The sequence below is a fragment of the Cinclus cinclus genome, chromosome 2 (genome assembly GCF_963662255.1).
Source record: "Cinclus cinclus chromosome 2, bCinCin1.1, whole genome shotgun sequence".
In the NCBI taxonomy this organism is placed as follows: domain Eukaryota; kingdom Metazoa; phylum Chordata; class Aves; order Passeriformes; family Cinclidae; genus Cinclus; species Cinclus cinclus.
The window spans coordinates 33,242,269-33,269,128 of NC_085047.1; the positions used below are offsets into that span (position 1 = coordinate 33,242,269).

The 26,860-nt window shown below is 42.8% G+C and overlaps 1 protein-coding gene across 3 annotated transcripts in view; it reads right to left on the minus strand.

Moving 5' to 3' along the window:
* The window catches only part of NARS2 (asparaginyl-tRNA synthetase 2, mitochondrial), a 49,593-nt gene extending 23,010 nt beyond the window's left edge, over positions 1-26,583 (minus strand). For 2 of the 3 annotated variants that reach the window (XM_062514105.1, XM_062514098.1), the window contains exons 1-6: positions 26,461-26,583; positions 23,297-23,406; positions 22,771-22,891; positions 21,944-22,084; positions 18,720-18,800; positions 10,965-11,065 (exon numbers count right to left, since the gene is read on the minus strand). In XM_062514105.1, coding sequence (XP_062370089.1) covers positions 10,965-11,065; positions 18,720-18,800; positions 21,944-22,084; positions 22,771-22,891; positions 23,297-23,406; positions 26,461-26,583 — 677 coding nt within the window. Of the gene's footprint in view, positions 1-10,964; positions 11,066-18,715; positions 18,801-21,943; positions 22,085-22,770; positions 22,892-23,296; positions 23,407-26,460 lie in introns of all 3 variants that reach the window. The other variant, XM_062514112.1, reaches the window with a different exon arrangement.
* Between the last annotated feature and the right edge of the window lie 277 nt (positions 26,584-26,860).

The following is a 26,860-nucleotide window of genomic DNA, read 5'->3' on the forward strand; positions in this document are numbered from 1 at the left end:
ACACAAGATGAAAATATTGTGAAAAGCTTACAATTGCTGAAGTACTCATTCAGGTCTGCTCAATCTGATGCGCAGGTCTGTAATGTCTCGCTGACATGAAGGCCTCAAAGTAACACTGAAAACCAAAGTGTGACACTTGCTGGCGAGCACGAGATCCTTTCAACCACAGAGCAACAGCCTGGCTTCAGGGAGAGACATTTCTCAGCAGCTGTCCACACACGGGCACTGACACTTCAGTTACTGTAGGTTACTGTGGCAAGACAGTCTCCAGCAATGCAGGCTATTAAGAGCACTTTGAACTGCTCTTACTTCCTACTGATCCGCAGCCCAAACATGATGACTACTTACTCATCTTTCAAGGGGTCTGCTGACTGCAAGATACCTAAAAGCAATAATAAAAAAAAAAAAGAAAACAAAAAAATCCCCTAGACTCTTATTGGTCCAAGATGTCAGCCATGGTGAAACACTTCATAGTCAGGGATCAATTTTGTCCTGCAGGAATAAAGCCTCTCTGTGCACAAGACAGCTTCTGAGGAATGCAAGTGCACAACAACTCCCACAGGAACCAATTTCTGTCTTCCCTCAGCTCTAGGCACTTGTACACAAAGAACCACCTATGGGTACAAAACAAACCATTAGCACTGCAACTCTATGCACTATCCCAAGGTGACAGTGAGGGATTTGTGATACCCTGTAGAACCTAACATCACAGGTGTGGGGCTGAATTTGTCCGACCCTTGAGAAAAGGGAAAAACAACACTCACCCCCTAGCCCCCCTCCCCATCAAATAAACCCCCATCTGCGGGGAGGGGAAGAATCATTAATTTCTCAGGCTAACTCTAAAGGGAAAAGACAGACACAGGCAACTGTGAGAACTTTGCCAGGATCCTGGGACCCTGGCAAAGGGAAACTAGCCAGATGTCACGCTGGCAAAGCAATCAAAGGAGCGCAGTAAATGGTAACAGCAACGTAGCACTGACCAGAGGCCTGGATGTAACAGAGAAACACAGCTAAAAACATATAGCCACTGTTAACAGCTCCGTGTGTGAACAATTTTTCTCCATCCAGCCATTTATATACTGTTTACTGTGCCTTGTCATTCAAGATATTAAGCAAATGCCCACTACACAAATCAAGCCCTTATTTGTACTTCATCTGCTATAAAAAACATATCTATTATTTGATACACTGTTGCATCACAGTGAGCATGTACAGATATATCAGAAAAGAGGGATGTGAGCTGACTCTGCTCTGATTTCATGGTACTGAGAGCAAACCCAGTTCTAGCACCTAGCACAATGGAGCCTCAGTGCAGGGCTGTGACTTCTATGCTCTATGATGCAAATAATCAATCATTTAACATTCCCAGACCTCTGCAAGACTTCCTGCATTTAAAAATAACTTGAAAATTCTGTCTAAGTTTCCAGAAGTGCCTAGGTCAGTTCGGGTTGTGGGCACTCAAGAGTCTTTAAAAAAAAAAAATCAGTAGTGCTAATTCCTCATCTCTAACAAAAGCATACACACAGGAGAGGGGAAAAAAAAAGCCCACTAATCTGTTGAGCCTTTTTTCTTAGCCATTACAGGCAGAGCAGTAATGTCTGTAACACTGTCCTTGTACGTGCTACCAAAGAATACAAGAGAGGCTTTGAAACGAGTCCTTTTGCAGTCAGCTTTGCCCAGATCAGAGCTCTGGACAGCAAGCCCGAGTGCATTTATGCAGTTCACAGGCACTGCCAGGGTCGACACCACAAGAAGGCACAGAGCCGCTTAATTAATTGCTCCCTTTCTGTGACTGTATTTCACTCTGCCCAGTTCTCTGGGAAAATTTGAGAGCTTAATGCAGAGGCCAAGAGAATACCCACAGCACTCCTTCCAACACACTGAAATGCATCAAAAGCCAGGGCCCCATCCTGCAAAACGCTGAGCTTGCTCACCGCAGTACAGTGAAGGGATCAGCCACTTTTAGCTGCCGGGAGTCCCTTGGGACATGGAAGCAGTACCTGGAAGTGCTGCTGGGGCACAGTCATCCTCTGCACGGATGGTGGAGGCTCACTGTCGACAGACCACACTTGAGCTCTCCACCCTATGAACAGCCAGGAAGGGAGAAACTTCCCCCCTTTCACCTTTATTTCACACACCACTAAAACAGTCTCCAGAAGCAGCCACCTTTGGGAGCTTTCTGCCACACAGAATGAAAGCTCATTTTGTTTGAGTTCATTGACATTTCATTACAGAGGAAGTGAGAAGAACCAATAGAGAAGTAATAAGTATCCGTACCCAAAGCTGCTTCAAATCATTCTTTTAATTAAACTCACGCAATGTTTGTAGGCCTCAGCGTCTCTGCCTTACTGGCAACTTTTATGGTGCAATCCAAATAGAATTAATTGTGCTGATGGTTCCCAAGCCAGGAATGGATTGTGCTCCTTTTCTGAGCCAGGACTCCATGCTGCTACCGAGGTAATAAAGACTTATTTGTGCTGTTGAACCATGGGCATATAACTCTGAACAAGGCTATTAATCAAGAAGATGCAATCCCTGCACAGTCAGCTTACAACCAGTGCCAAGGTCACACCACACAGTAGTGACACAGCTGGAGGCAGAAGCTGGTTCCTGTGACTCAGGGCTAAGCAGTAAACCACACCAGCATGCACAGGGAGCAAAGATGTTTTTCAAAACTTCATCACCCCAGTGATTTCTATTGTAAGCCATAAAAATACCAACATGGCAGAGGGGAAACAATTAATTTTCAGAGCGCCCTCCCTGTCACCCCAAAATACAACATATGCGTATATAAACACAAATATATTGATTACTCTGGCAAGATCTGCAGGGACGAGCTAATCTGAACAGTGACTTGTGCCAAATGTCATCTCTGGCCATGCTCCATGAACACAAGATGTAACCCTTCAACACAGTGTGCTCCCCCGCTCCATAAACCACCAACCCCTCCCTGCCATAGACACACTACAATCTAGATTGAAAGAAAATCTAAAAACAGTAACTTGTATCCCAAATACAAAACAACACATGATGTCAGCAGCAAGATGACCCAAAAGCCCAGGAGTTTAGCTTTATCTACCCATTGTCCTTTCTCTTAGGAAGGGAAGAAGTTAATAAAGTGAGCCACCTGATTTAATTCCACTCTGTTCTGGCATGACTATATTAATTTTGAGCATGGAGGACCTGCCTACTCCACTGAAATAAGCAGGCGACTTTGCTCAGCTGCCAGGACGCACCAGCTGGCTGCAGTGCTTGACCTGAACACAAATCGAATTGCTCAGAGATGCTGAAATTTGTATGTTGAAAGATGTTCTGGCCTGTGCACAAAACCACACACACACAGACAACCATTCAAAATATCAGCCCAATGTTTCCTGGGTCTAGTTTTTGGAGAAGCTGGAAGCCCAGAGCTCCTAATGATGATAACAAGGTACAGATGCCCAGCAGTGTGGAGAAGAGGCAGAGTATTTTAAATCCTTGAGCTGGGTACACCATGTTAAAAAACACCTGCCAGAGTTGGACAGAATATGTGGGTTTTAACCTCAGTGTAAAAATAATACTCCCATTACTATTATCTGGTGGTTTGGATTCTACCCAATGACAATGAACATTTCTGTTGAAAAGGCAGCAGAAGGGACTCAATTTTATCCAGAAAAATAAGTTTTGGAAGACTCCTCCTAGGCCATTTCTGCTTGCCCTCTGGGGACATGCAGATGAGAAAAGCTGCATCTTGACAAGGACATTTTCAGCAGTATGTGAGACTCATTATTTTGCTGGGCAGCAGAGCTGGTGTGCTGAGTGCTGAGGTTTTGGCTCATGCTGCGACGAGATGGGACTTCCTTTTGTTAGCAGCCAAAAATAAATACATAAATTAAAAAAAAAAAAAAAAAAAAAAAAGAAAGCTGTCTAAGTTCCCAGACAGGGACTGGGAAGTGCCAACTTCCCCCTGCAGCCAGTCAGACTGAAGCAATACAGCAGCTTCTCTTGCTGCAACCTCCAAAGGGCAGGGATCCACGATGCCTGCGAGGTCACCTGCACACAGCGCCCTCCTGCCACGCTCCAGGACCTGCTCTCCCCTTGCCACAGCCTCTGCTCCGGCTGCAGCAGCACAAAACAGAAGATGGGACAAGGATCCTTCCCAGGTCATCGCCCTCTGCTTGAATATGATCCAGGCACACTTGAGTAATTGACAACAAAGTAACCCATATATCCTAATCTGGCAAAGCACCCAGAAATTTGTTTATTAAACCTCACAGCAGAGCTAGACACTGGATTGTTACTCTACAGATGGCAGGAGAATAGGGGGAAACTGAGACAAAGGAGGTAAGAGTTACTCAGAGCCATATAAGTCGTCTGCTCCAGATTCAAAGACCTCATCAGCCTGGGTCCTCCACCCTTTTATGCAACAGTGTCATACTTAATCATCAGTGGAGTCTTATTTTGTCCTAGTTTTGATATTATTGTTTCTAATTAAAGTCAGTAAAACAACCAATTAGCAATGAAAATTCAATGAAAACTGCTGGGTTGATGAAAGCCACCAGAGTAGTTGAGGATTTATTCAGATAATCATTTCCCATGCTTTAGCAAAGAGATATTCTACAAAGGAGCAATACAAAATGCTTCAAAGATTTAAATAAAACAGGTAGCTAAGATTTTTTCAAACTTAATCATCCTATTGACTCCTACTGTAAGGCATTAAAATATACTACCAACATATCAGGGGAAACAACTGGGTTACATCTTTTTCCTTTCAAAGGGGGAAAACCCCATGCTCTTTAGAAACTGCATTAAAACAGCCAGGAAGAGGATATTTAATTTTAGGTTTTTTTTCATTTTTCAGATGAACATTGTTTTTATGAACTCTGCAAATATCAATCACAACACGAAAAAGCATCAGTGGGTGAATAACTGAACAAAGGGAGTCATGGTTCAGGCCACATACCAAAGTTTGGGTCTAACTATCTAAAACCTGCAAAGCCTCAAATTCTACAGTAACTAAACAAAGTAATCAACTTTATCAAAAAAATTACTAAAATCCATATAAAATGCAACATGTTTCAGCTGACTACAACATATAACTATATTCTATTCTACTTTAGTACAACGACAGCAAATCGAAGAATTTCAGGGCATGTGCTGATGGATTTGTGCATCTATTTTAAGGAAAGCTTTGGGACCAAATAGAGATGAAGCTGCCTGACTTCACATCTCATCCTGGAGCCACTTCCCGAGGCATAGAGACTCCTTGAGAAGCAGAAGCAGCAGCCTGGACACAAGGAAGGTTCATGCTCTCATAAGCCATCAAGTTTGCCACAGCGTTGTTTTGCCACTAACGGCCAGCTGAGCTGCCCACAGGCTTCTTGCTTGCCTCAGTCACGAAGCAAAAATAAGTTTGCAGAAGTCACCATGAGTGTGGCTATTATGGCACAGGAACATGTGGGTAGAGGGTTGTGACAGCCCTACTGCCACTCACAAAGCCACAGCTTCTTAAACCCCTGCAGCCCTCACAGCATTGCCCAGACACTGACTAGCACTGACTAGAATAGGGATGACGAGGTATCCAAAGAAGGAAAAGGGACTACGCACTGGATTCAAGACAGAAACATACTGGTTCAACTTAGCTTACTTGTAAGATGAGGACCAAGAATTTCAGCTGAGGACACGCATCACCAGAGGAGCATTACCTGCACTTGATTTTTACAGCAAGGATATAACACAAAGAGCACATAGTCTAAGAACGCTGGGATTGCATTCAGCCCTCCATGTAAGGATCCCAGAATAAGGGCTGAACTGCAGCTATCCTCAGCACACACTCACCATGCTTGTAAGCAGATGACCCACTTGCCCTCCCAAAAAGGTGGAGAGGAAAAAAGGACCAACAGAATATCCATGTGGACTGTAAATCTCCAACTAGCCAAGCAACTCTGTTCTATCTACAGAGTTCATGTATTTGGCCTCCCAGTAATACGCAGTCATTAACAATCACTGCAGCAGTCATGAACCAGACTGAAGTATGCAGTAATTGATTAAAACCAGACATGTCATGGTTGCTTTTTATAGATCCAATTAAGTGTCACCCTAATTAATGGAAGTTAGTGCACTAATTATAAGAGTCTGCATTATGACTCAGACTCAAACAAATGTTGTGCGAGAGATGTCAGAAATTTTTTTCAGACATCCAAGATAAATAATTACACTTATTTTTGTTACTTCTTAGCAACAGGAATGTTACACAACTGGACATCATTCCTGCAGCTGCATTCAGAAGAATTTAAAATTGTACAGTGTAGAGCAAATATTTGTTTAAGGACAATGCAATCTGTTTCATCATTAGCAAGTCATTTTGGAATCAAATTTTAAGAGCGTGTGTTGCCAGACTGCTGAGAATGAAGCCTCTTTTATGGAAGGCAGTGCCAAACACATCTCTTTTGAACTCTGCAGTGTTCTCTTGAACATCAAAATGACAGGTCTCATTCTCCATCCTCCATGCTTTGAAAAACACTGAAGTACTGTCATTTTAAAAGTGAAATCAGTGTGATTTTAGTACTTCCTGCAAACAACAGGAAATTCACTGAGTTCAGCTCTCTACAAACTCGGGCAGACACAGCCAAAACAGTCTGGATGACTGAAATACTTCTTATACCCTCTCTGCAACCTCCAAAAGCAGTTGGAGGATTGCAGAGAATATCTGGATGAGGCAGAAGAGCAGCAGAATACATGATGGTTTAGCAGTCAAGGGGATGTGCTTGAGGAGAGGGGGATTAATTATGCTGCATCTAAACCAAGTTTGATAAGTAGTTATTAGCAGGCAGAAGCCAGAATGAAAGGCTGAGATTTTAAGTTAGCAGGAAAACACAAGTTTTGGGGATGTTGAACTGAAATTGAGCTAGAGAGATAATTCACCAAGATGGTACCGTGCCTGAAATAGGTGGAAAGGACAGTGAGAACAAAAGCAATAAAAACCTTAGAAGAAGAACATTACTTGGGCTGGAAGGGACGTCAGGAGGTCATTGGTCCAGTCTTCTGTTCAAAGCCAGGTCAGCAAGAAGGCCAGACCAGCTCAAGGCTCCGCCTAGCTACATCTCTGATGAAGAGCACAGTTTCTCTCATAAATCTTTTCCAATGCTTGACTGATTTCTCCATTATTTTCCCCTCTATGTCCACTGAGAACTTCACTTTTTTCCAGTTATCCCCATTACCTCTTGTCCTCCTGTCATTCACCACTGCAAAGAGCGGGCCTGTCTTTGGTCCTTGCAGGTCCTAACAGGCTTCTATTAGGTTGCCCCTCAGCTTTTACCCATTTGCAGGGAACTTCAAGAGAATGTGAGATGAACAAGAGAGGAGAAACATAGTGAAGGCCTGATAAGAGAGAAAAGATACAGAGCAAAGGAGGGCAAGGAATGACAAGATAACTTATGCTGCCATTTAGCGAGGGGATGCCTCCCAGAAGTTTTAGGAAATCCAATTTTATTTAAGCTCATGATGCAAAAGGCAGAACAGACAGTGCCTGGGATGAAATGTGGCACAAGGGAAAAACACTGATGTTAAACTATTAAAAAGAAGGGCGGAAAAGAGAGGAGAAGGTACAGCCTGTGGAAAAGGAGAAGGAAAAAAAAAAAAGAAGTAACTGCATCCAGCGATCTTGTACTTCAGTTGGCTGTGGCTGTCTCCAGTATGCCTCTGAATCATCTTCAGCTGTCACAGACCCTCCGGCCCAGTTCAGGTCCCCAAAGGGGCCTTTGTCCTCACCAGAGGATTGGGGGGCAAGGAAATACCACATGGACTTCACAGCAAACCAATGACACTTAAAACCAGATATCAGGACACAAACAGCCCTACACTTCTACCACACACACTGGTTACTGACTCATCAGAGACTGAGGAGACTGGAGGGGAGAGCTGTACTACTGAATAAAGACTTTTCTGGAGACCTTAAAAAGCCCATAGATTTACAGCAGCTGACAATGATTCAGACACACTGAGCAGACAACCTAGATGCCGTCACTGCTGAGGCACAATGAAATGAGAAGTTGTGCCAAGCAGGCCATTTGTATCACACTGAGAGACAAGATGAACTCCCCTGACCTTGCCTTCAATAACAAGCACACACAGCACAGCAGACTGTCAATAAACACAGGAACATCTCTCTTCCCACTTTTTCTCAAAGAAAAAAATCTCACCAACTATAAATGGCTCACTGTTCTCTCTTGTGATCAGGTACAGCATCCCAAGCAAGCCTGCCATGAAACTAAGCCCTGGGCAACACACAAGCACGGGCATTCAGGTGACACCCTGTGGTCTGCAGATGAACTCTGTAAAGACAGAGATGTGATTCCGGACTCATCCGGTAAGTCTTATCCGTACCTCCCTTTCCAGCCTTTTCCAAGCACAGCTTGGAAGTTGCTCATGAGCTCTACAAAGCTAAAAGCTAACCACAGCTTTACATGACTGCCTACTTGACCTTCTGTTCCCCTTCTACAAACACTCCCACCAAGGACAAATTCCTACCTGCCTCTCATACCTATCCTGCTCCACCTCTGCTTTCTAATGGACTTCTGCAGGATCTGTCTCTCTCCCAAGTCCTGCAAGCCACAAGAGAATATGGTCTGGATGAGGAAGGTTCTCCTCAGCATTTCTATCTCAGTCTCCGCCCACAAATTCTCAGGAACAAAGTGTTCTTGAAAGCCTTAAGACAGCAACACTCAACATTATATTTAAGCTAAAGGTAATTTTTGAAGACTACATAATTTTATAGACATGAAGAATTTAGTCCGGCTAAAACAACGAGTAAATTTCATGGAATCAAATCCAAAACAGATAAATCTTTGCTGTTTTATTTGATTTGTTTATTGGGAAGACCAGAATATTTCCATTTTGGAGGTGGAAGACTCACTTTTTACTAATCTAAGACTAAGGGTGAAAGTGTAAAGCATGTCAAAGAAAGAGCTCTCTTTCATAATGGGTTTGGTCTTCATCTACACTGAATCTTCCCAATAAATTAACTAAATTAGTACATTGAGTAGCTGATATGAAATCAGCACAACAATCCTTATTTGAAGGCACATTTTTCTGAGCAGTTGCAATGTGGATTTTCCTCAGACATGGTACTTCAGCCAAATCACTGCTGGCCAGCTGGACTGCTGATAGAGCCTGTCAGAGACCAGATCTCAGGCAGGTAGCACTGCAGTTGTTTGCCGCACACCAAGGGAGTTCATCATGAACTTATGGTGACTTTAAAAACACTTTTGAATGATCAGTGGAGTGGAAACCTTCTAAAAATGGGAGGGATAAAATCCTGGCTTTGGAAAATGTGAACTTTAAAGACTGGCCTTTTAATCTGGGAGTTCTGACCTGTATTTCTAATAGTATTTGCTGTCCATGCCTCATACGCAATGTTGAGAATCAGTGCTAGAGTCTTTTTTTATGTAATCACTGTTGCACAGTTTAATTGGCTTCTGATAAACAGCTGCAGTGAAATTGCTCAAAGGGCAATTTTTGCATACAAATCAAAACATATAAATTTTTTCAGAAATCTCTTCTCTGCCTGGTTTGTTCTCCCTGACAGTGTCTCTTCTCAGACCAGCTCAATGTCTGCAATATGCTGAAATATTCAAGCTAGACATTCTTGATAGACAGGCTGTTTCTCAAGTGGTGCCCTGTCTGCTGTGGCCAAAGCACAGGTCACTTGGCAACCAAACACTGGCGTCATCTCAGGTATTAGCTGGGGAAAGTTAATGAGGAAGAGGTTTGTTTAACTGAAGGGGGAGAGATTTTGGTTCCTGGAAGATGGGATAACATGAGTTTATATGTGTTAGACTTAACTGACTGTCACTCATTGTGACCTCTACTGAAAGACGTAATTCTACAATTCAAATAAGTCCAAAGAAAGAACAAGGATTCTAATGATCAACTTCTAATGATCACTCTATTACATCAGACTGTACCCCTTAAATAATAGAGAGCCTGCTCTAAGAAAGAGCAGAAAGCTAAACCCGGCAGATTACCTGTCTGGTAAATACTTTTTCCATTGATATCACTCAGATGGACCTTGCTCTCTAAGGATGGATACATAAAAAAATCAATGCTCTTCAGTATGCAGTACATTACAGCTTCATGTTCCTATTTAACAGTAGTGTGTTGTTCTTACAGGCATTTTGAATCAATCCAGGGCCATCTAAATTTAGAAGTGTTTATTCATAATGGAGCATAGCTGTTCTGGGAACCTGCCCCTTTATTTTTATTTTCTTTAAGTACACTGAGTTTTTGAGGCCTGCAGCTCAAGTGGTATTGAATCCCTTCAGTCTTCAAAAATAAATGAAGCTCTTCTAGATGCAAAAACACTGCACTGATACATTGCACAGCTTTAACTCTCTAGATGCTGTAAGACCCTCCAGAGCATAGAATCATTGAATGGTTTTGGAAGTGACCCCAAAGGCAATGTTGTTCTAACTCCCTGGCCATGGACAAGGACACCTTCCACTACTGCAGGTTGCTCAGAGCCCCATCCAACCTGGCCTTGAACACATGCAGGGATGGGGTATCCACAGCTTCTCTGGTAAACCTGTGTCCATGCCTTACCACTCTCAAGTAAATAATTTATTCCTAATATCTAATTTAAACCTTTTCTCTTTCAATCTGAAGCTATCCCCCCTTGCCCTGTCACTCCATGCCCTTGTCCAAATCCCCTCCTCAGTTCTCTTGTAGCCCCTTAAGTACTGGAAGGGGCTCTAAGGTTTCCCTGGGGCATCCTCTTCTCCAGGCTGAAAAATCCCAGCTCTCTCAGCCTGTATCCATACAAGAAGTGCTCCAGCCCTCTGTCTAGGCTGGTCTCTCACCACCCATCATCCAGCTACTACCACTCAGTCCATTTCTGGCAGATAACCATGGCAGATAACTAATGGATACCGAAATGACCAGTTGGGAACACCCCACAGACAAAGATGAAAACAACTAATTTTGCTCACCCTGCCATTACTTCCAAATGGAGCTGGCCAGAAACTGTCAGGAAGGCAGGCACATTGAAGAAATGGGTCTTTTCTGCAGAGTCCTTTGCCTCTCTTGATGCCTGTAGCAATGAACAACAAGTCAGACCATTCGTGTTTAAATAAAAAGCACAGCACCTGACTTATTTTCCCTCTTTTCAAAACATGGACTTTCACTTTCCTACCAAGACGAACAGAGAGGAGGAAGAGAAGAATCTCTATCATTTATAGTTTGAACCTTCACACAGCATTGCCTTCAAAATTCAATTTCAAACCTGATGAGAAAATGGAGGAATCTTTTCTGTGTCAGCCCCACTGACTTTCAGAAAAAAACTTTAAAAACAGTGTTATTTTCTTTTCATGGGGAAATGAATTTGTTTCCACTGGAAGAAGACAAACACTAATAAAAAAAAAGGGCAATGCAATATTCTCTTAAGATTTGTTATTCAATCTTCAAAAATATCACAACTGAAACAATATTAATTCGGAGATATCACAGCTTACATATTATATAGGCAGTGAAAAATAAACTATGGTTCATTTCAGCTTTTGCATGCTTTTTCAGGTCATCAGATATTTTAAGCATAAAAATCTACAAGTAATAGAAAATTTAGCAAGTTCAGTATTCCATTATGAAAAACTTAAAAAAAAAAGTCCTAAGAGACAATAAGCACAGATTTTAAAAAAAGACACATAAAAATTAATCTGAAAACAAGAATAACTTTTAATGTTTACTGCAAGTGTCAAGCACTAGAACAGGTTGTCCAGAGAAGCTGTAAAGTCTCCATCTGGAGAGATATAAAAAACTCAGCTGCAGAGAACTGGGCAAGTTGTTCCAGCTGACCCTGTTTGAGCACAGTGAGATGGATTAGATAATCTCTAGAGGTCACAACTCAGTGACTTTTAAAGTAACCTGAAGATAAATGATACTGTGTTTCAACATCTTGTGTATTTCAATGTCATCCCTAAACTTCGGAGGAGCCAAAGATTTCAGGAGAAAAAGAGAACTTCAAAGCTAATCAGAGGTCTGGCTGATCTACATTCACTTCCAAACGAAGACGTGGCTCTGAAATAAGTTTGAAATACACACTTTTGAAGGTGTAGCTCCTAGGAGTCAAGCTAAGTGTTGAGAGTTCAGCTAAGTATGCCACTGCCTCCAGCCACCCCACTCCCCCAACTTGCTCTGCCACAGGGAGCCTTGTTCACCAGCCTTTGATAGTCTACAACCTGCCATTTTTTTCAATGAGCTTGAAGGTGTTGCTTTTGTTCTCAAAAAGCTCTGCTGCTCATCACAAAGATAAAACAGTGACTTCCAAAAACCTCAGATCGCAAGGCAGTTTTATCTCTTCACAGCATCACACTGAAGAAAAGAGCAAGCTCGCCTTGTTCCACAGAGATCAATGAAAATATGACAATTTGTGGCTGCAACCCCAGGACTGCTTCCTTTGTTTCAGAGGTTTTGCAGTTCTAAAAAAAAAAAAACAGATACCAAACTCCAAGGATGCAGAAGCATCTACTGTTTTCATCCCTACTGTTTTCATGAAATAAACCCAGAGCATTTGCTCAAAAACAATAAGGATATTAATAAACATCAAACATTCACATACTGCAGCCCCAGAACCATGACCAGAACATTTAAGGAGAAGAGCCATGGTTTCTGGTTTCTCTTTCCCTGCAAGCTTAGTTCAGACATTCCCTGTTTCACCAGTGAAAAATCTCACCTAATCCTGTAGGATGCAGCTTCTAAACAATGACAGAGACAAAATCTGGCAGCAAGAAAAGAACAAGAAACCAGCCACAAAATCTCAATGCTTCCCCCAAATCCACAAACAGAATACAGCTGTCTCCAGGAGCTGGGGCCTGACTTATTTATAACGACTTTGTGTCATTTTTCATTCTCCAAATCAGATGTGATCTCAGAGACACATAAGGAAAATAGAAACATAGGAAATGACTGGAGAAAGTGAGACAATCTGCAACTCAACCGGGCTTCTGAAAACCTGCAGCCTGGTTGAGAGGTCACTGAAAGATCCCATTATTTATGTCTGCATTGTAAGCAGCCCCTGCATGGCTTCTGACAGAAGGTGAAGAGTAAACACAGCAATATTTAGATAAAATTTTACTGCCCCATCACCAGCTGATCACCTCCCCTCTCCACAGCTGCCCACTTGCACTCCCTCATCCTAAGGCACAATACTCAATACAATGGGTGTCATGAGCTGCAACACAGCTCATACAGAAAACTTTCCTATGCAGGAAAAATTGAATGCCTTCCTTTTTGTTCAGAAGGGACACCTTCAGCAAGGAGACATCCCATAATTAGCAACTGCACATTTCACAGGTACAAGTATCAGCTAATCCACTGGAGGTGATTCCTCCACTTTACACATTGGAGCACAGGCCAATATTCCCAAGTGCCTGTGCTCCGGATTCATGCTCAGCCTTTTAGATCAAGATGGCTTCTTTATTATATGAAACCACAGCCACTGGTACAAGACAAACACTATCCCTCCACTGCTGACACTGGATGAGACTGGTTTTCATGCCCATGACTAGCAAAACAAAGCAACAATGCTGTGGTGCTTTTACTTCAATTAGATGGATGCTTCTCCCAATTCCCAACCTCAAAACACGGACTTGATAAAAGATTAGGAGGGGAATTATGGCCTTCCCTTCAAGCTCTTTCCATCCCAGAGTTGAAAACTACCCAAATTACAACGGGAGAAAAGGGAGAGGGAATTTGTATGAAACATCTGGGATATGAGACATCTTGGTGTCTCATAGTAAGCGTGCTATAAACACACTAGTATTTGACATCAACTTCAAAGGCTTTTTATTCTCATTCTAAATACAAGAATGACTGGATTTAGTACCTGTTTTGTTCTCCATCTCCTCAAATGTCTAATGATTTAATTTAAAATTATTCCCTTTGATGTCAGTCTTGTATTAACTTCTCCTTGAGGCATTAGCTTCAGGAGAGTACAAACTGTTTGATTCTTTCTTGCACTCTATGCAAGCTAAAAGCATGAAGGGATCAGAGAAGACTTTAAAAGCTCATGAAATCATTGCTGTACCTCTAAGCCCAGGCCTACACCACCATGCTGCTGCAGCTTCCCAGAAACACTGGGATGTTTAATCCAGACTTGCCCTCTGTGACACCCCATTATAAACGTAATTGCATTTTCCTTTTTAGACACCCCCTGCAAAATTCCCAATTTCCAAGAGGTCTTCCTTACAATTCCAGTCCTAATTCTGATCAGCTGGACTTGCACTGAGCAATAGCAGCTGGTTCTGGTTCTGCTGAGACACACATCTCATAAATATATACCGGAATGTGTAACGTCTCATGAATACGGACTGGACAGGTGGATATGAATCAGGTAGAAATGAGCAGAAACTGGGAGAGCTAGAACATGAAAAAGCAAGCTGTCCCTCAGCACAGGTCCAGCCTACCCCAATCCCTGCCAAGCACATCTCTGAAGTACCAGTCTCCCAGGAAATGGCTGCCTCCTAGACTGTCACACATCTCTAAAAGGGAAAACACCTTACAGACACTAATATTGTTGTGTTTAACTGTGATTCTCCCCAGCAGATCCCAGCTTTTTTTGGTGCTGATAAGGATATTTTTCAGAAGTACCAAAGGGATGGCAAGAATAAGTTTCTGCATCTTTAGCAGCAGGTACATATTGCTGGTGCCACAGCTGACACAGCCATAAACTTGTGCCTTCAGGAACCTAAAACCTGTCTGTGAGCAAGGAGCAAAAAAACCCTGAAACCCCAACACCATACAATCTCCATTTACATTTTAGAGAAGAACTATACCTGGATGGCTCTTCAGGTTTATAGTTAAATATCCTTTCAAGTAATAAAATGGCTGGATCCAGAGCCTGGGCTCAGCCAAACACCATCCAGGAGCCATGAGGTGTGTGTGGGGGGAAAAGACAAGCCTCACATAGAGTACATTTTACCTCTGCTGGAGCCAACAGGTAGAGTGCAGCACTCCTTACTCCTTACATGTACTCCTTACACTTAGAGAGTGGTCCCAGGAAGGAATACAGGCCATACAAACTGCATGTGATATACTTTAAAGAGCTGTGAATGCATGATACAGCTGTTATGCTTTGGAACTCACTGCATGGTGAGCTCTTTTAAGAGGCTGCAGCTGGGCAACAGGGAAAGTGGCTGTAGAGACCCACATGGAACCAGCTGGAGTATCCTGGGCCAGACAGGCTCTTCCAGAGCACAGAGGAGCCTCCACCTTCTCCACAGCAGCTGAGAGCATCCATACAAAGAAAATTTTCCAGGGAGAAAAGTGGAAAAACTGAGCAAGAGACTCAGAAAGCAGGGAGTTTTCAAACCTGCAGACAAAGTGGGAGGCTACTGGAAATATCAGGGACAGACATGCAGCTAGGTCACAAGGACAAAAGTAAGGTAGATTTCCTAGGATGCAGCCACAGAAAGGGACTGGGTAAAGTTTCTTGTACTATACAAAACTGCTGAGAATTTTAGACTTCAGAAGAAATAAAAGAAAAATAAGAAAAAAAAAAAAAGGAAAGAATCTGTGCTCAAGTGGAGGTGCTAAAACTGCTTATATAGGGGAATTATTTTCAAATTAAAGTAGAGTAAGGGCTATCTGCCCCTGCTGATCTGCATTCTCCCTATTTCAAGAATTACCTCATTCTGCTTGGATGATACTAAAACACTGGTTTCAACATTCAAAGCTCTTCTGGTATTTTCAATATATTTACTTTAAAGAAAGAAGCACAAACAAGATGCTTTCTCCTCTATATGCTCCCACCACAGGAAGATGCTGTCAACAGTGCAGAAAGCCACAAGTTGGTGTTGCTGATGTTCCCCACGTGGGTTAGGGTCTGCCTAGTCATCTTCACACTTCATGTAGTTTCTCCTCAAACCTACACTTTTCAGGTAGAAAAGTTTCCTCTGGAGCTGTTACCATCGTGTGACTTATTCATTCTTTAAAATGTCCTCTGCTTACTGCACTCTTTTTACCATTACAGCACTTTATTTTAAAAACATTTAGTTTATTTGCCCAGCAGAGAGGGAATGTGGATTCTCCCCCATCCCAAGTCCTAATATGAGAGCATCCCAACCAAAGCTGTGTACAGACTAACCAGCACATCCAAAACCAAACAAAGATAATGAGGAAGCTAAACATATAAACAAACAAATCCTACAGGATTAAGATTTTTAGGAATCAAAGACCATGTTTCAAAAAGCCTTTTCATTCTAACTTCAGATACACTTTTCCCCATCTCTTCAAATCACATGTAAAAACATATTCCTACTTTCTTCACTTTCCATCACTTCAAAAGAATGCACAGGCCTGAGCAGCCATTCAGACATTAGTCAGAGGACTAAAACTGTGCCAGTAAGAGAAAACAGCTATTTAAAGGCAATAGTTCACAGTGGGTACAAAAGCAGCTTCCACTTGGGTCCTAAAGTCTATTTAACTGAAGTTTTCAACTTACTCCACCTGCAGCAGGTCTGCTAAACTGGTCAGTCTATTAGTTCTATACAATGCCCAAGGGAGCTAAAAACAAAAACCAAAAAACCAAAAAGCCCAAAAGACAGAAAAAATACAACCTGTTAACAGTAATTGTATTGCAACTACTACAAATTCAGGAGTAATAGGACACCAATTCTGGTTGCAGCTAGAAGTGAAGTCTTAAAACTTAAGGAACAGGATTTAAATATTTGTTTAAACTGAACAATCTAATTTGAAGGTTGCTTTCATTAATTCCCATCACCAGAAGTCTTAGCTCCTCCTCAAATATGAGAGGAACATGAATTTATATTTTCTCTTGTCCTGTTCAAACAGTGAATTACAGGCTAGCTTAAAAGTGACTGAAGACAGCAGACAAGAATGTCTTGATAGTTAGTTTGGTTAAAAGCACACAAATATTTGGGCTTTGCTGCAAATACCACACCCTTATTATTATGTCTGACACCCTTCTGTCACTCTTATTTTGTGTCTGACAGCATCACATGTATGGCCCAAGGCAGGCTTAATCTCCCCCATGTTTTCACTGTGAAAAGACAAGTGTCGCTGCTCCAGTGGAATGAAGTGATCCCAGCAGGACAGCATGCAGTGTTGGATCTCTGCTAGCCAGGACCAATTGTGAACAGGGCTTTACTGAAACAAAACTAAGTCCTAAATGAGGCCAGATAATGACGCCTTACTCAGAGAAGAAACAGGAAATCAGGGAGAACTTCCCTCTTCCCAGCAGCAAGTGGGCTTGTGAAGCCTTTTCTTTATGGCACAGGCCATTTAATGGGGTCTGACTTGGCACTTAGAGCACGCCTTTCAGGCACAGCTGTAGTTACATGTCTCCAGACAGGTACTATTTGCACTTCAGCAATCCCACTGGAGAGAAGTAAAATATCTGCCATGAACCATGCACTTAGACAAGATCCAGTTTATGCAAGTTTCAGGCTCACAATTTAACACCTCATTCAACATTTGCATCAGGGCTTCTGTCACTACCAGCCACCTACGTTGTAGTCCTGCATCCTCTACAGCTTTCAAGTGGATACAATTTGTACAGAAGACGCAATACACTGTACAGCTGCAAACTGCATAATGTTTCCATCATTAAGTGCTACTTGTTTTCACATCTTAATTTGCATGCAACAGCCTGGAGTGAACCTTGGGTAGTATTAAGGCATCTCAATTAAACAGGAACAATTTAGCTAAATAAAGTTTAGCTAATCAGACCTATTGTCCCAGCAAGCAAAAAGCTGAGACACATGTACTGGTCTGGAAGGGAATAACTGGTAACACAGGTTAGACCTTGAGATCCTGAAGAACAAGTAGACAGAAGCTTTTTTTGTCACGAGGCTGTGCAGAGTGGAATACGCGATCCCACAGCAAGTAACTGCTACCTCAACAGTTTTTCTTTTGCTTACAGATGAATCACCAGCAAAGCTGGAGCCACTACACATAATGGCAATGAATGCCATTGTTTGAGACAGAAGAGTGAACTTCAGATACAGAAGTATAAAATGCAGATGGAATTCCATATGATTAATGCCTGTGGGGTCAGGAATCATGAGAAACCTATGGGGGAGATGTTAGTGGTTATGGCTGTTTCAGTTTCACAGGAGGTTCTGACCCATGATGTGAAGTACTCTTATAATAACAGATTGTTGTAGCAATTTAGTGGTTATGGGAAGGTTTGAAAATATTGGGGGAGAATTCTGACATACAACAGGAGCAGCCTGTAGGGAGGAACCTGTATGTACACACCAGTGAAAAGGAGTTTCAAGTATTGTTGACTTTTTTTTTTTTTAAGGATTATCTCATGATTAATTGTATTCTTTGTTTGAAAGCTAAGAAATATTTGAGTGTAGTAGTCTGTCCTGAATGACCTACCCCATCTCTTGGGCTCTTATGATGACATCATTCTGTTTACTAAGGTATTCCACCTCCCTCTGTTATTCTTTGTAACTTTTCCCACAGCACCAGTGATAAAACAACCTCATCAGTATAAGAGGTGCTGATTAATGCACAAAATAGCAATAAAATAAAAGATAATGTTTTTGTTTAACTGCCTAAATTATTTGTTGAAACAAAGGATCTATATTAAAAAAAAATCACAGAAGTACATAAAAGTTTATAAAGATAAATATTTCCTCTAACCTTTAATAACTCAAGAATTGGTTTGCAAAAAAAAAAAAAAAAGAAAAAAGAAACAAACTTTAGGCAACCCAACTTACCTCAATTTGAAAGAGTTCCCCAGCACCTTCACAGTCATTGGATGTAATTATGGGGGTATGAATATGTACATATCCATTATCCTGGAATAGACAGAACAGCAAAGTTGAGGAGTTAAAGATACCAAACATCACCCTGAAGGATGACATCAACCAGCACACATAACTAGGCCATTAGCCCCCAGCCAGGACACCACATGTAGTCTTTTGGGTAGCCTTATAGGCACAGATGACAAACTAAATACTAGCATGATTTACAAATCAGTGTTTACTGCATGTGCATCTACCTCCAGGTTTCATAACCAAAAGAGATTTATAGCATTACTATGAGATTTTTTGCAATGGTCTGTTTCCACACCATTCCTATTTCTTCTCACTTCCTCTAGCATTTTTATATTTTTGGGCAGTTTTGACCAAATTCACCCCTGTGACCTCAACACTTTGTTTCTTTCGGCTTTATGGAAGGCAGTGGTTAGGCAAAGGACACTCTTTGTGTGCTGGATTAAGAGAAGTGATCCAAAGTGTTGGATGACAGAAATCACACACTGGATGAAAGAGACCTTAAAAACACCCAACCACCAATGAAGTGTCAGTCCTATCTTGCATCTTCTAAGATACTGAAGTCAAGCTGATTTTAAGAGACAGGGTATACCCTGGCTTGGTCAAGTTCTAGGTACCTGCAGAATTACACATTCATGTAATAGCTCATAAATCCAACAGACGTTTCTGAAACCAGTAAGGCTGAATGAATAAAGAGCCCCTGTTCTCTGGACTTCTCTACAGTGAAGCCAGATGCTTTTAAAACAGCTACAATCCAATATTCAGTGGATTGATACATCCTAGCTTCACAGCTTTTACCAGAATAATACAATTCAGTCAGTCACACAAGAGATCCTGGTACTTATCACCAGCTCATTAAGGGGCTGGGAAGGCAGGAGTGGTATTTACTGCCCACTCTGAGAATCAAACTAAAATTAATTTGGAACAAAAACTTAATATGGACATGCAATGCATTTTGTGGGAGTACAGTAACACAACTAAGCAGGAGCAAAGTCCCTGCAGTCAACTCTAGGCTACCTTGGTTACAGGTGCAAAGACCTTGGCTCCTCACTGGGATCCAGTTACTGCACAGAAGGAAGTGTTGGATCCAGCACTGCTTGCTTTGTCTTAAGAAGGAAGTTTCAGTCAACCAGTGCAAAATGCAGGCCTCTGACACAGTTCCCTGCATATTCAGAGCCCAGCTCTACAGGAGCTGCTTGAAAAATGCAAAATTCCTCATACAGTGGTAGCAGTTGCTGTAAAGAAGCACATTTCACACAGAAGATCCCTTGTGTGCTTTGGAAAGCAATGCCAACTGCACAGATATGAAATAACAGAATCCCCTAACACCGTCTTCGATAATTCCCCTTATAAAAGCTTCTAAAATAAATCAAGCTGCATTACTGGCTCTCACAAACCTGTAACTTAATGTGCAGAATAGAAGTTGCCATTCACAATGCAACTATCCTACTGTGCCTAGGAACAATGTTCCTATCCCACATGGACCACAGCTCTCAGGAGATTTTAAGACGACATTTTAGCTTTCAACATCCAAACCAAAGACACTTGGCACTAGTCATTCATTCCTGGAAACTAACAGGCTAAAAAAGAGAGGTTTTTAAAGTCACTCTCGTCTTGATAATTTCATGTATTCAAACAGCTCCACTTACTTTCTTCCACCATTAAGCTCCTAACAGCTTTGCAGAGTGAAAATGCTCAAATTATACTTTGCAGCTATGTTATATTCTGACACTGTCAAGCTGGAAATTGCAATATTCTTGGGATGATGCAAGTGGCAATTTTAAGACTTCCTTCCATTAGAAATGGAATGAAACCACAGATATTCCTGGTGCTAGGAGAGTTCTCACACAAGTTTTTGTAAATATCAGGTCTGGGACCAGATCTTCATTATTCCTTTAAAATGAACTCTTTTTTTGGTGCTAAATCGATGATAGATTCTATTTTTCAATAGAGCTCTGCTCTTGAGCATTGTAAACAGGAAGGTATGTCAGAGCCTGAGCAGGAGCTGATTTGGAGAAGCACAGCCTGAATAAGGCAGTTTTGTATCTCGGCTGCCTTCCGTGTCCAGGTTTGGAAGCACAAACCATTGTAAGCAATGCCATCTGGTGGATCGACACCAGCACAGACTAATACCCAACAGAGCTGGCTTCTGTCCTAGGAGCAGGCACAACCCTGAAACCAGCAGCTTCACCTGACATGGGATTTCTCTTAAAAAAAAAAAAAAAAAAAAAAACAAAGAAAAAACCACCCCCCCCCCAACAAAACCCACAAAAGTCATCCACATGCCATGCAATTCCACACAGACAGTTCTTAGAGCAAACAAGCCTCCTTTGCCACTGCAGGCAACAAAGACCAGCAAACCTGGGAGCAGAAAATAATCTTGACAGTTCTAACCTGTTCCTTAGGCCACACTAATTATTATGTATTAATTTTGTCATCAAAATGCTCTGAATGTGATTTTATTCTATCTAAAGCCAGCTAATCTAACTAAAACATATTTATTTCCAGGAATAGCTTTAAAGAAAGTCTCAGATGTGCTAGAGGACTTGCTACCTTTCTTTTTCTAGTCACACATGATCTCTGTGAGTCAATTCATTGCCCTCCTGTCTGCACAAAGCCTGTGCTGTGTCCACAGCTTGAGTGTGACACATTCAGAAAACACAGGTGGCCCCACCCATCAGTTTCAAATGCACCAGAACAGGAGTCTCCTAATATCAGCTAACAGCATCCACACAGACTTGTACTGCAGTAAGAGGCAAGCACTGAGAATAACATGAAGCTCTGAGTCAGCTTGCCTGTGTTCCTGTATCACAGATTTTTCCACGTGGGTGGAGGTTTCTGTCCAAGGACCGTAAGGTCACTGCAGAGGATAGGTTAAACAAGTCCATATTATGTTGTGTTTCACAGACCACACACTTGCAGGCAATGGTACTGTAACTCTGTGAAAGGGATAAATAACAGGAAATGGGTGGAAAGACACTGACAGGCCACAGATGGGCTGACCTGATCATAAGCAACAGTCTGGCCCAGGCCTGGAAAGAAAAACACTGTGTGCAAAATCCATACCCTGCAGGCAAGATACCATGCTCCTTCCCTCCTAACCTGCTCCCATAAAGCCAGCCTGAGTGCAGTGCTCTGCTCGAGGGTGGGTACAGAAGGGAAGGTACCTGGAAGAAGGAGTGGATGCCTGCAGTGGCTTCACTGCGGATTCGCAGGAGGGCGCCCAGTGTGTTGTTCCTGCATCGCAGGTGAGGGAACTGTCGGACATATTCCAGTGGGTGCCTCTCCTTCATTTTCAGGGGAAATGACTGAAAACAACAAGGAAATGAGAGTAAGAGGATGAGAACTTGGGAGTCCATGCAGTTTTATCGTTATTCATGGAATGCCATCTCTCCCTACCAAAATTCAATCACCATGACAGAGCACAGAAGAACTAGAAGCTTTTGCCTATCTTTTCTGGTTATTTTGTGTATTTTACAATGCTTACAGCAGAGCAAGAGCCATGAACATAAGAGGCAGTACTAGCATTCTAAAATGCTCCTCCTTTTGGATGTTGAGCCCCCCTGAAACCCATCTGTTCACCTCACTGCCGCAACAGCAAGCTGGTTCTGAATGCGTCTGCGGCAGATATGGTTCTTCCAGCTGCACAGCCTGGAGCATTTTGCCAGTTCTACTGTTTCTCCAATTCATAGCTGAGCCAGACTTACCAGGTAAGCCACCTGCACAGGTAAGTGCTTCAGGGTGGGACAAATACAACTCTTAACTGTCAGCCTGTGCACATTTCCCATGGATACATGGCTCTGTCCCAGATACGAGCTTTCATGGTGATCCCATGTTTCTCCCTTGATGCACCCTACAGACATGGCTGACAAACCAAAGTCCTTAGGAACACTCAGGCTTAAAGAAAATACAGTTTCAAGCATGCTTTGCTGCATACTTGGAGCTTTAAAAATTGATTTCCAGCAGTCCTACTCATCTCTCTATAGTGACATACCCAAATATCACAAGGTCCCACCACACGAATGGTTTCAGCTTGCAGCTCCATGTTTTGCATCCTATGAGGACTTTTGACCAGCTTCCCTTGCACTTCCACTGCGCTTCCAAAAGTCAGGTCTCTAAGAAACCAAGAAAAAGCAACAGCTTAACTAGGTGCTAATACAACTACATTCAGAAGAGAGATTCCTGTTAATTTAGCTGGATTACTTAAGACCACAAGAGATGCTGTAGCCATAGAGCTTAACTGATGAAATGAAAAATTATTAATACCCATAGAGCTTAACTGATGAAAAATTATTAAATGCAGAGGTGGGAATGGGAAGAGATCCACAAAGCTATAGAAGAATTTAGGACAAGGCAAGAATGTTAGACAGCTAGAGAGAAAAGTGACAGATATTTATTATAAGGAGCTCTTTGTGGGAACAAATGTTGGCGAGTCCCTCGCACAGGGAAGGAGGCCTAAGCAGACCCCTCCAAGCACTGCTGAGCACATGTATTTCTCCAGTTATTTCAAATGGACCTACCTCTTTTCCAGGCTGGGATCAGCAACCACCTGGAGGCTTTCCAGAGAACTCCCATCATTTATGTGCAGGAACAAAACTTCCTTCTGGGATCGGACAGAGCGGACCCAGCCCTTGAGGTAAAAGAAAAAGAGATTTGTTATTTTTAAGGCAGGAACGCTGTGTTCTCTTGCTCTTCTTCCAGCTGAGTTGGACACACCACTTCAGGCCTATTTCAGCTTCCTACTGAAATCAAAGTAACTGTTTCTTCAGATGTAAAAAAATAATGATAATAAAAAAGTCAAAAAGAGAAAAAGAGTTAGTGTCAGTTTTCCCTTTACTTCAAAGCAGAGAGAAACAAATCCTTAGGCAGACATCCCTCTGAGGCAAGAGTCTCTTCCTGAAAACAGAAATGTTCTCAAATCAAGGAAAGATCAAGGAAAAGATGTATCTGCATCTTTGGGAAGATGAGAATACAGAAAGCAACGAACTGCTCTGAAAACATAAAGTATTTTGGCAAAGTATGTACTCCTGTCAGTGATGCCCCTTCCAAACTCTTCTTACTGAAACAGGAGAGACCAGTAATGTACCAGTCTGCATTACAATACACTCAAGACCATTCTGATGGTTTTCAGTATCGGTTTTGTTGTTGTAACCCTGTAGAAAGCTTCCAACCTTTCAAATCTTCCAATCTGTTCACTAGTGGTTTATGTGCCCTAAACTGCTGGACTGCTAAAACAATGTTGCAGCCAATAGATTCACATTAAAAACTACGTATTCATGCAAACAAAACCAGAAATTATTGCCTTGGATGTTTTTCCTTTCAACTCAAAATCAAGACTGCTTCACTGAGTCCATGAGAAAAAAAAAGATACTAAGAAAAGAATTTAGAAATACTTCATCCAGTTTTATGAAAATAATTAAACTAGTAATACCCAAATTCTTTGTAACAGCAAAACAGTAGAACTGATCATGTACAGTGCAGGCTAACGTCTTAATTTGAGTTTTTTAATGACATATGAATTTTAATTACTTGCAGCAAGCAATAGTAATAGCATCCAAAATATAACTCCCATAGCTGCTCCTCAGCTCACCAGAGTTGAGACAAAGCTGGCCTTCAAAGCAAAATTATCTGCTGGGGGCCTTCCAGCTCTTCTTCTAACAATGTGGTAGAGAACAACCAAAACCAATGCTGATTAAACAACTAAACTGCCTCTTTTCCAAACAGCTTCATCCTTATCTTAACTGGAAGGGACCAAATAGTTCCAATGACTTCAAACTGTGCAAGTGCTTTAGGGATTTTATACCACACAAACCAATGCAAATCCATCTATTTCTGTCACCCAGACAGAACGAACCAAGAATTAAACAGCACCAGAAGTAAAGCATGTTATAGTTTTAAGAGTGACTACTAACACAGGCTTGTTCCATGTAAGAACCATGAAAGATTTTAAAGACATGCATCTAATGAGTCAGACAGGGCAAACCACCCTTGCAGTGTTCCACCAAAAGGAAGAACTAATGCAAGAAACAAGATCATCTGGGCATCCTTGTATTTGTATGGTTAAAGATATTTCATGCAGTAAGATGCCTGAAACTGTTGTGCTTATTCTCTGTATTCCAGGAAATGCCCAGAACACACCATCTATGTTATAATGGATGCACATTCAATGTATAACGGCAGACATTTTCCCTCAGTTTCCCTCCTCACAAACACTCCTTAACAAAACCCACCAAAAAAAAATGAACATGACACACTCTCAAGAGCTTTTTTTTGCCACCTCACTGTTCTGGGAACTACTAAACAAGGAGAGAAGTCTTGCATCCTGCAATAGGAAGTAAGAGCACACCACAGGATTACATTGGAGCAGCAGAGGCTGTGGCAGCAATGTTTTGACCACTTCACACCTTACTGGAATGAATGTACAATAAAAGTGGCAATCCTGACTGAAATGACTGGACTGCACATTCCAACAACCAGGCCATTATAAGGCTGGATTTAAGCCACATCACATTTCTAGCCCATTTTAATACAAAACCCCCACACTTTGCCAGCACAGATAAAAAGCAAAGCAGCAAGGGTCTGGAGGACAGCGAAAAAGGAGGAATGACAGTACTGCAGATTTTAGCATCAGTTTATTCTATCTTGCATTACTCATCAAATTATATCTGAAAAGAACCAACACTGGATGAGCTTCTTACTACCCTATTAGGCTTCACCTATATGTGAGCAGGAATACCAGTGTGCTACAAACTGGTTTTTGGGTCAGAAGTATCACAGGAAGGTTTGAATTGGAAGGGACCTTAAAGATTATCCAGTTCTAACCCCACTGTCATGGGCAGGGACACCTTCCACTAGGCCAGATTGCTCAAAGCCACATTGTGGCCTCAAACACTGCCAGGGATGGGGCAGCTACATCTTCTCTAGGCAACCTAGGCAAGTGCCTCACCACTCTCACAGTGAGAAATTTCCATCTTATAAATCTAAATCTATCCTCTTTCAGTTTTGCTTAAAGCTGTTACCAAGTACCCCAGTCCTTTTTATATTCATCCAGAAATACTGACAACTGCACAGTTCTGCATTGAAGCAGGGACTCTATGTGTGCAACCAATGCTCTGCGAGGAAACAGCTGAAAACAGGGGAACACACAATACTATGCCAATGAAAAGTGCTCCACAGCTAAAATGTCCATTAATTCCAGGCTATCTTGGCTCACAGGGGGAGCCAAATACAAACGTCAGTGGAAGTGTTATCAATGGTTCTATTGACACTGCTCTAAACCTGCATGTACGCAGCAGAAGAACTACGAAAAAGCTTTAAAAACAACAGCACGCAGTCAATGGCTCGCACTCGGGAACAGAACAGGTGATAAAGCCAGCGTGGTGGAGACCACGTCCAGTACAACCCATCACAGTGACAGCGCTCCCCTGCATGTGCCGAGGGACTCCAAAGCTCCGCTGGCTGCCGCAGCAGCGGCCCGAGCACGCCCAGCGGGAGAACACGGGAGAACAAATGGGGGGGACTCGGCACGACCGCAGAGGAGATGTGGGAGTTCAGCAAAACGCTCTGCAGGGCTCCCACGTCTCCCCCCGCCCGCTCAGGCTGCGGGCCGGGCACATCCCGGGCACGCCTCGGGCACGCCTCGGGCACACCTCGGGCACATCCCGGGCACACCTCGGGCACACACCTGCACCATGACCGCGTCCGCCGGCTCCCGCGCCCGCAGCGCCTCGCGCACCCGCAGCCGCACGGCCCGCGGCAGGGAGGCGCAGCGGCGGAGGGCTCGCCACCCGCCCCGGGCGCCCAGCATGGCGAGGCCTGGCGAGCCCGCTCCCCCAGTCCCGCGGCCCGAGCCCGGCCGCCCACTCCCGGTTCCTGGCTCCTGCTCTGCTCCACCGCTCCCGCACGGGCCCACGTGAGTCGGCCTGCCTCCCGCCGCCCCGCGTGACCGCCCGCCCAGCCAATGGCTGCTCGGGCTGCCCCCGGCCAGCCAATCGGAACAGAAGGCGCCACACAGCCCACCTGTTCCGCCGCCCGGGCGCAAGCGGCCCTGGGAAATGTAGTTCCTCCTATGGGGCGTCGGATCC